Genomic DNA, 10,253 nt, shown 5'->3' on the forward strand with positions numbered 1-10,253 from the left:
ATGCCTTTTAGGTGTTGTTTGAAATTTGCGACTCCTCTATGGAACACCTTAATTGAATAACTTAATAACTACTTAACGTATTTTCCCATGAGTGATTAGTAACTTATTAAGTTAGTCCTAACCAATTACAATTAACTCAAAATTTTCTAATTCATCCTTAAAAATCCAATATAATATATGTTTCAAGTCTAACTTTGGCTTAGTATCTTCAAAATTTTCAGAATTTCCTATGAATGAGATGATGACTGCTATTTGTGTAAATTGAGTTTTCTTGTACGGTAATTGTGAAGATGAAGTTTAGTGTCTCAATTGTTGAGCTTGGTAATTACAATGCTTTACAATCACACATATTTCCTCCTTTGGTGCATTGTTTAGTTGCAGGTTCTTGGAAGTGACAACAAAATGGATTTTTCCATTGATGGATACCGTAGACGACGCTCAAGCTGCTCATACACGTATTTTATCATCATGTCAATTGTCTTTTATGCATTTTATGATCTTTGTATTATGTAATTTATGGAGTTTATAATATAGTTTCACGTTCATTTATTTTTGCAGGTGTTTTTTATTTTACAATTTTATTTTGTTTTTGAAGGATTACTTCTGATTGATGCCGTATCCATGCGATTAATGGGCATCTTAACTATTAAAAGTTGCTATTTCCACACCAACTTCTGCTAACACCACATCAACTGTGTACGTTGGTAATTTACATAGGAATTAATGAGGCATTATCAAAAGTTGGTATGGCAATAATAGCTTTCTTATTATATTAAAAAATAAATAAATATGGCAATGAATATTTTAAAAATGCCATTCATACAAATTAAAAGAAAAAAAAATAAAGAATTGTACTACCTACAGCTATAAAATAGCCAATAAAAGAATTGTAAAAAAATATTAATTAATTAAAATATGACTGAAGATAGTTTATAAATTGCCTGTAATTGTATTTTTAAAATTATTAATTAATTTTCAAAAATGAATTTAGCGACAATTCTATAACTGTCGCAAACAGTAATTCGACCCAATAAGTTTCATATTCACACAATTTCCAATGATTTTTTTGAGCTTTATTTCAATGTTTTAAGCATGGATATATGGATACAATTAGCGGTGATGGTGAAATTGACGGAAAAGTTGCCGTTAATTTAATTAGCGACCCCAAAATTATCAATGTTTCTTTAAATTTACGATAATCACTTTTTCGACGATTTCATGGGTTTTACAACGATTTTAAATTGTCGGCAATGGGTTTTTTTTTGTTACATTGTCAAAAAAATTTAATTTTCAAAATTACTTGTCGACTGGCCATTTACACTTATTTTTTTAAAAAAAGAATGATAACGACTCTAAATCACATAGTGTGGGATTTTCTATACTCGAAAATCTTGTAGCTACAACCCTTTAGAGAAGTGAAGTGCTAAATCATGTTTAAATCCCACACATACCCTTCCAAAAAAAAAAATGGGTGCCCTCCTAAATTTGCAGGTTTGCATGAAGCTAGTCCTAAGTTATTTTTCATTGGTCTATAAGAAAAGATTGAGATTATGGGGGGCATTTCATCATTTAGAAAGCATAAAGGATATTATATGAAATAATCATAAAAACGTAGTGTGGTATCTCTAACTCATCCCGACGTTACCGTCGCTTATAACGTACGGTACGTATTGTTTGAATATTATTAATTAAACATTAAAGAATGAAAATGCGTGGTACATGCAGCCTTTGACAAAAACCAAAAAAACAAAGTCAGAGAGTTGGTGGAATCCCAGCTCTGCTCCCAACAGCAGATGTAAGGTCGGATGTGTATCCCGAGGAACAGAATCTACGGTTCTTTTACCATGCCACCCCCTGTCAGGTCGAGTTAAAAAATCATCATTTAGTCTTCTCTGACAACTCACTAAAATTGTCTCTCTCTTTTGACTATATTGAATCACTCTACTCTAATAATCAGATCAGGTATCTCTCCCCTCCCTCAGCCCTCTTCCAGTTCCAGCTCCTCTGTTGTGTGAGAAATCGGAACACCCTTTCTCTTCATCTTTTTCAAGCTTTTTAATTTACCATCTTGCATGCTTTCTAGTTTTCTTCTTTTCAATTAGAATCTTGATTGGTTTCTGATATATGATTTCTTCATTTTAATTTCTCCTTTCTAATAATATATATATATATATAGTTGGTCACTGTACTTGATTGATATAACCATGGATGTAGTTTATATTTAAAGGTTAAGGTTAATTAATGTAAATGCAAGAAAATCATATTTATGTTTAGTGCTATTAGCTGACCTCACTAATTCCACTAAAGAAAGCTAGTGGTAGATTTTTAACCGTACCATGATATGATTGCAACATAGTATGGTACATGAGATACACTGAATCATATTTGGCGTTTCTCATAGTTAATGGTAAGTTGTGATGGCAGGTAGGTACCAATAACTAAGGTAAAGTCTATGGCTGATGATATCATATATCTGAGTTCAATTCCTGTCTGCCAACATCTTGAATTATTGATCTTATTAGAGCAACTTCAACCCACATCTCTAAATTTTTCCTCCAAAAAATTTAGAGAAGATACTTACCTTTGAACTCCAAGCGGCCTCTTCTCTAAAACACTATTCATTCACTTCAAAAAGTTGAAAAGAGAATAAGGCAAAAATGATATTTCAAACATGATTCATGATAATATTACTCGCCTAGTGGCATATTCAATCGACTCTCTGACGTGGACAAGTTCGAGAACTGTAAATCTGTACGCCTCGGGATACACGATTACACTTCTCCAAAAAAAGTGTATCCTGAGGGAGCCGTGTATCCCTAGGCGTACAGATCTATTGTTCCCGGACTTGTCCACGTCAAGGAGTCGATTGAGTATGCCACCTGGCGAGTCATATTATCACGACTCTTAAAACAGGTTCCATGGAAAGAGAAGGTCAAAAATGGTATTTGTGGAAAAAAGGCGGATAAAATGAGTATTTAAAAACATGAAAAGTGATTTATAGAGGCCCACTCTCCAGATTTTTATATTTGGATATGTAAACAGTGATTTTGAGGGGGTTTCTCTAAAATAGAGACCGGTTGGAGTTCTGTTTGGACGTCTCTATCTCTAAATTTAGAGTTTTAGAGATTCGTTGGAGTTGCTCTTAAAAACAGGCTTACTGAACTAAAAAAATAGCAAGTTGTAAAGCATGGAAGGTTGTAGTAATTATTAGGAGTGATTATTAGAAGATTAGTATTATTAGATATTTAGAAAGTTAATATTATCAGTTAGGATTTTCTAAATTAGGAAAGTCTAGGTTCAATATACTTTTCTTCTATGTTTAGCTCTAGTAGTTTTCGATATAAACTCACCAAGGGTTCTTGTAATGGTATCCAAAAAATTAACAATAAAATTCAGTTTCTACACTAAGGTCTATATCCATGGAAACAAAGATAGAGAGCTTCCCATATAAGATCAAGTAGGGTATTAGAGTGCCAGGGTAAATGGTTTGTCCATATTCAACACTCCTCAACATCTACATCTCTCACTTTCTAAAACAACCAAGGAAATAGTATACTTTAGGTACACTACATATTTTGGCAGATTTTTCTATGTAGGGAAGGTTATGGGAAATTTTTAATCAACATTTCGAGTTGATGTGAGTTATTTGCATGCAAAAAAAAAAAAAAGAAACGTAATTTTGTTAAGAAGTTAACTAAGAAATCTTGGAAAATATATGGTGACGAAAGTTGGTAAGTTGAGCAAAACTAATCTACATAATGAAAAGTAAATGCTCTGTTGAATGTGGTGAATATCTGGGGTGGATTCCTTGCTCTTTCTTTATGTTTATATGGTTAGCTTATCAACTCACTAGATCTAATCGATGCCATCTATTTTGAGCTTCTAGTTCCCTTGTTCAATGCATCGTAGTTATATGAAGAACCTGCAATATACCCTTATGGCAAGTTCTTCCAATTCATTGTTAAGATTGTTGCTAGCTTCATTCTTGATATGTTAAGATCCCTTACTCAACATGGTAATCCTTTGGATGTATTGCCAACTGCTCTTGTTTTACTTCTTGTTCATTTCGGAGCTGTTCCTCCTCAACCACCATGAGGTTTGCTTCCTAGTTCGTAATTGAAATCAAACTTTCCTTCATCTTGCCTGGACATATAGATAATTAAATTCTGCATCTTCTTTCTTTTTTATTTATTTATTAAGAATCACAAATTCATTTTGTAGACTTTTTCTTCTTTTCATGTTGGATAACTATAGATAACCTTGTTTGCATGTGTAGTATGGCATTCAGAAGAAAATTGACTATGCAACTTATCTTTTATTTATTCATCTGTTATGTGATTTGGTGAATATAATCACAGAGAAATATGGAGAACACCATGGAAGATAAGCTTCTTGGATCAAAGGAGAAAGATACAAAGGACTTGAAACTAAGAGTTTGGACAGAATCAAAAAAGTTCTGGAGGGTTGCATTTCCTGCCATGATCACAAGAATAACGTCATTTGGAATCCTTGTGGTAACACAGTCATTTATGGGACACATCGGTGAAGTAGAGCTTGCTTCATATGCACTCGTCCAAATCATTCTTGTACGATTTGCAAATGGAGTATTGGTATGTTCTGGGTGTATATCTTTGTTGTATATTTTTTGCTAAGCTTTTGTTGGATATAATCAGTAGATTGAAAAATGAAACAATGGTATACAATAGTATAAAGATGCCCGTGATCTGTTTCATAATGATAAAACATTCACTCTCTTTTTTTTGGTTTTAATTGTTCTCCATCGATTTGGTCTGTTTTAATGATCATTTTCAGTTAGGCATGTCAAGTGCCCTCGAAACACTATGTGGCCAGGCATTCGGAGCAAGGCAATACCACATGATGGGAGTCTACATGCAACGTTCATGGATCGTTGTTCTTATTACTGCAACCCTTTTAATTCCTTTCTTCATCTACACAACACCCATTTTAAGGCTTCTTGGTGAGGAAGAGGAGTTATCGATAGTAGCAGGAAAAATTTCTCCATGGTTCATCCCAATTCTCTACTATTTTGTCTTCAATTTCACAATGCAAATGTACTTACAAGCCCAACTCAAAAACTCAATCATTGGGTGGCTATCTACTGCTGCATTTGTGATGCACTTGATATTGTCTTGGCTCTTTGTCGATAAACTAAACTTGGGGATACCTGGTGCAATGGGCGCTATGATCATCTCAACTTGGTCTGTGACAATTGGGGAACTTGTTTATGTCATTGGAGGTTGGTGTCCTGACACATGGAAAGGATTCTCCAAAAGTGCATTCTATGAACTTTTTCCTGTCATGAAGCTCTCGGCATCCTCTGGTGTGATGCTTTGGTAAGTTTAACTCTTAGCTTATCCTTCCTCTTTAAACTTATGTGTTTTGGTTTAATTTAGATACCCTCCATTCAAAAGTGTCCTTCCAACTCATCAATCTGGATTGTTCATTGTATGGGTGGGTGGGTCCTTCCTTAGATGGTCATCGCCCGAATTTTAATTCTGATGAGTAAATTTTTAATATGGGCATTTGACTCAAATCAGAAACCACTATTTAACACTGCATAAGAATTTCACTCAATGCTAATTAACACTAAGTTGGAGCTGAAGTTGAAGGGCCACAGGAAATACCTGATGGATTATCAGATAAGGATATAGATGTAAATGATCTCATCAACTGTTTAAATTTTAAACTAACTTTCAATTTAAGAAAATGTTAGTTTGAACTTCATTCCTACTAATTATTAGTAAATGATGTAGATAGTACCCTTATCTGCATCATGCCTATTGCTCACCATGGCATGTAATATATATATGGGTCCCGTTCGGCACCCTACACTTTACCCTACGCTTTACCCAGAGGCGGAGCTAGTAAGGAGCTGGTGGGGGCAATTGCCCCCACCAAACTTTGAGACACCCCTATATTTTCAACTAATTACATGCCCCTTTGTCCCCACTCCCTCACCTTTCTCCCCATTTGCCCCCACACCCTCACCTCCCTCCAATTTTTGCCCCCACAGAACTTTGAGACACCGCTATATTTTCGACTAATTACATGCCCCATTTGTCTCCATTCCCTCACCTCTCTCCCCATTTGCCCTTAAACCCTCACCTCCCCCCAATTTTGCCCCCACAAAACTTTAAGACACCCCTATATTTTCAACTAATCACATGCCCCATTTGTCTCCATTCCCTCACCTCTCTCCCCATTTGCCCTTACACCCTCACCTCCCTTCAATTTTTGCCCCCAAAGAATTTTGAGACACCCCTATATTTTCAACTAATTACATGCCCCATTTCTCTCCACTCCCTCACCTCTTCAATTTTTTGTTGATGACATTGACTCTTGACCGGGACTTATCAAATTTTAATTGGAAATGACCTAAATATCATTTTCTTCAACTTCTAACTAAAAACCTCTTAATTTCTCCCTAAAACCATTCATCTTCACTAAACAACTAACTATAGTTTGCCCCCACTACAAGAAAATCCTGGCACCGCCCTTGGCTTTACCCTACGTGTTTTGTCCTACATGGGTTAGAAGTTTTGGAATAGGCTGATTTTTGGTGAGGAGATCACCCTCACCAAAAATCAGCCCATTCCAAAACTTCTAACCCCAAAAAAAATGGTTTAAAAAAAATGGACGGTCCACGATTTTTCAACTTGTAAACATGGGGTTAGAAATTTCGGAATGGGCTGATTTTTGGTGAGGAGGATCTTCTAACCGTAGAGATCATCCTCACCAAAAATCAGCCCATTCCAAAACTTCTAACCCATGTAGGACAAAACACGTAGGGTAAAGCATAGGGTGCCAAACATTTCCCTATATTATATATTTTCACTTAATGCACCAAGAATTAGTGAAAAAATAACCGACCAAATCTAGTAGTTTTCGAATCACTAATATGGGTATATTGAGGTTAATTTAGTCAAGATCATTGTCCTATTATTTATAATAAATTTTCTTGTTTAGATGAGTTGGTTTTGAACGTGTGAATTCATGGTTATTAATAATCCTCATGTTTACAACAACATTTAATTTACAGGTAACATCATGTAATTACTTAACAGCAATCTCACATTTGTGTCTCGTGTTTCTTAATCTTGCATAGCTTAGAGTTGTGGTACAATGCAGTTCTTATCTTACTGGCGGGGTACATGAAAAACGCTAAGATTTCCATTGCTGCGTTCTCTATCTGGTATGTTCTCATTAATTAACTTGCCATATTACTCTTGTTCTCACTCTCTTGCTGACCATAAATCAAATCCTCTACTAACTAACCAATTGTCTACATATGAAATTGCAGCCTCAACATAGTGGCTTGGCAATTGATGATATTCCTTGGTTTCTTAACTGCTGCATCGTATGGTTTTCTTTCTTTCTTTCTTTCTTTGGGGGAGTATGGATTCTTTAACCTTTGATTTAGCTATCAGTAATTTCTTAATAACTGTACTTGTAAAATTTATTTCTCAGTGTACGGATCTCAAATGAACTTGGGAGAGGGGATGCAAAAGCTGCAAAATTTTCTATTAAAGTTGTCATGACTACTTCAATAACTCTTGGTGTGATATTTTGGATTCTATCTTTGGTTTTTGGCCCTGTCATATCCTATGCATTTTCAAGTAGCGCAGAGGTGGCAAAAGCGGTCTCAAGTCTCTCAGTTCTATTAGCTTTCTCTGTTTTGCTCAACAGTGTTAGACCAGTACTTACAGGCAAGCTTCAATTCTCTAACAACTATTCTTCAACTAGGTATTTTGATAAAACATTTCACCTTGTTATGCCAACTCCATCATATTGCCTCTCATCCAAATCCCATAGGCATAGCCCAATTTTTTTTTTTTTATTATTATAAAATTTTGAGAGCTTCTATATTGCCACACCAACTTTTGCTAATGCCACCCCAAGATGTGTGCTAATTCTTTGTTGAGTTACATATGAATTGAGGTGGCATTAATAAAAGTTGGTGTGACAATAGAAGCTCTCTTAATTTTCTGTATTTTTATACTAATATTTCTAAATTTTGTGAGCAGGGGTGGCTATTGGTGCTGGTTGGCAAGCTCTGGTGGCTTACATGAACATTGCCTGCTACTATGTAGTTGGGATACCTATAGGAATTTTGCTTGCTTATGAAGCCCATCTGGAAATTAGGGTACGAACCATATCATCTGATCATCATCATCATTTTATAGGGAAATTACCAAAACAGAACGAAGTTTCTAGAAAATTATCGGACCAGCATATTTTGAAAACATTTCCCAAATTGGTAAAGTTACTGCATTGAGAATTAAAATTTTTTTTTTTTCCAAACCATCACATTTTCCTTCTTGACCACAGTATTCTCTTATAGACTGATAAAAATGACTTTAAATGTCCTCATCTTCAACCAGTTACAGAAAACCCAAAACTGGTCGTCTACAAGCTCTATGGTAAATTATTTTAATCTATTAAAAACCTCATTGTCAATCCATCATTTTCAACCTTGCCTTGTTCCTTTGTAGAAACCTTTGATTTTCTATGAGAAATTCCCTCATCTTCTACATCAAAAATCATTTCTCGTTCTTCAGGTTTGAAAAGCAGGGTAGAAACCTCATCTTCAACCTGATTTTGGGAAGAAAACAAGTAAAAAATCTCAGGTTGGAAATTCTTTTTACTGGTTTGGAAATCCTTTTATCGACCCCCCCAAAAAAATAAAAAAGTGACTAGATTTTTTTTCACTGGTTTGGAAATTCTTTTATTTAGAGTAACATTTTTCAAATGTGTTGGTCCGGTGATTAACTAATCTTTTCCGCACACACCCTTATTATAATCCTCACTATTATTTTCTTATCCTAACTATTCGAGATCAGAAACAGGATTCCATTTCCCTAACTCATCTCTCTCACACACACACACACACACATATTTGTTGACTCAGTTGTTTGCTTCTTTGTTTATTTTGTAGGGTATTTGGATTGGAATGTTATGTGGGGTGGCATTACTAACCATTGTTCTTATTTACATCACTTGGAGAACTGATTGGGATGCCCAGGTAAACACTAGAAAATAAGTGCAAACATAAAGAAATAAAATATATAAATTGAGGTAAAACAGGTGATAAACATCAACTATTTCAATTTTAACAAAGTTTTTCTTCTAACCAAACTCCAAACAGAGCTTTTGCATTACTAATTTTGTCCCTCTAAAACTGTTTGGGTTATAATTAATTTTTTTTTTTTAATTTCCTTTACAGGTACAGACAGCAACGGCACGCCTCAACAAATGGTTATTGCCACCTTCTCAAGAGTCAGATGACAGCACATCTCACGCTTAAGGGAACAGTAACCTCCATTTCTCTCTGAGGACCATTACTTAAATTTTTTTTTTCCCTGAAAATAATTTTGTTCATTAGAAACTTTTGCTCTAATTTTTTTTTTTTTTGTGCGTGGAGATTCTTCACTGAAAATTTTTCAGGAAAAAGAAATTGCCAGTCTAATAATCAGACCACCATTTTGGGCTAAATATTAGGGAAAATTACTTAATGAACCCTGATGGGGGATTCCTTTCTAAGCAACCCCACCAATTTTATCATGGTAATTTGATAATCAACTTTGCAAGCTTTTGTTTTCTTAATGGACCTCACTCTCCTTTCAGTCGATGTGAAGATTGAAAATTCATATCATTGTGATCAACCTTTGACCTAATCGTTGAGATCGACCTTTTACAACAAACAAGATAAAAAATTCAAATTGTCGAGATTAACCATTTTACAATCATCCATCTTGACGTTTGAACATGAATCACGGAAATCAATGATTCAAATTGTCAAGATTGTTGATCTCAACAGTTTGAATCATTGATCTCAAGAATATGGTGAAGGGTGAGAGGGCATTAAGAAAGAAAGATTTTATTAACTGACTTCCAAGATACCTCAACAAAACTTGGGGTGCATTCAGAAAAATGCCCATATTGTAGGGTCTTTTGAATATTTGAAAACTCCCTATGTTTTCAAAATTTTAAGATATGTCTCATTTGAACTTGGTCTTTTGTGATAGACCACCAAAATAAAACTACTTGTTGTACCTTTAACAAAAAGGAAAAAAAAAATTCTTCATTTCTCTTCTCAAAACATGTTTAGGTAAGGTAGGATTTTTTAAGAAGTAGAAAACGAAACAAAAATTTGTTGAAAAATTCAAAGGTTTTAAGATGAATAGTTAAAAAAAGAAAAAAGAAAAATCATAAGTAAAAGTAACCAATGTTTT

At 34.6% G+C, this 10,253-nt stretch overlaps 1 protein-coding gene across 1 annotated transcript; it reads left to right on the plus strand.

Moving 5' to 3' along the window:
- The first annotated feature begins 1,897 nt into the window (after positions 1–1,897).
- LOC147396362 (protein DETOXIFICATION 24-like) lies at positions 1,898–9,516 on the plus strand. Its single transcript, XM_086451921.1, has 9 exons — positions 1,898–2,011; positions 4,359–4,610; positions 4,813–5,354; positions 7,127–7,213; positions 7,322–7,378; positions 7,489–7,727; positions 8,046–8,164; positions 8,957–9,043; positions 9,245–9,516. The coding sequence occupies exons 2-9, from the start codon at positions 4,365–4,367 to the stop codon at positions 9,323–9,325; spliced, it is 1,458 nt and encodes a 485-aa protein (XP_086308047.1). The 5' UTR covers positions 1,898–2,011; positions 4,359–4,364; the 3' UTR covers positions 9,326–9,516.
- Positions 9,517–10,253: the final 737 nt, after the last annotated feature.

The sequence above is a fragment of the Akebia trifoliata genome, chromosome 8 (assembly GCF_017979445.1).
Source record: "Akebia trifoliata isolate Shusen 1 chromosome 8, ASM1797944v1, whole genome shotgun sequence".
NCBI lineage: Eukaryota > Viridiplantae > Streptophyta > Magnoliopsida > Ranunculales > Lardizabalaceae > Akebia > Akebia trifoliata.

What these genes read in the sequence shown, in the direction of transcription:
- LOC147396362 (XM_086451921.1), top strand. Translation starts at nt 4,365, where the DNA reads ATGGAGAACACCATGGAAGATAAGCTTCTTGGATCAAAGGAGAAAGAT. An exon ending in ATTGCTGCGTTCTCTATCTG is followed by an intron (nt 7,214 to 7,321) that starts GTATGTTCTCAT and finishes ATGAAATTGCAG; the next exon opens with CCTCAACATAGTGGCTTGGC. An exon ending in GAACTGATTGGGATGCCCAG is followed by an intron (nt 9,044 to 9,244) that starts GTAAACACTAGA and finishes TTTCCTTTACAG; the next exon opens with GTACAGACAGCAACGGCACG.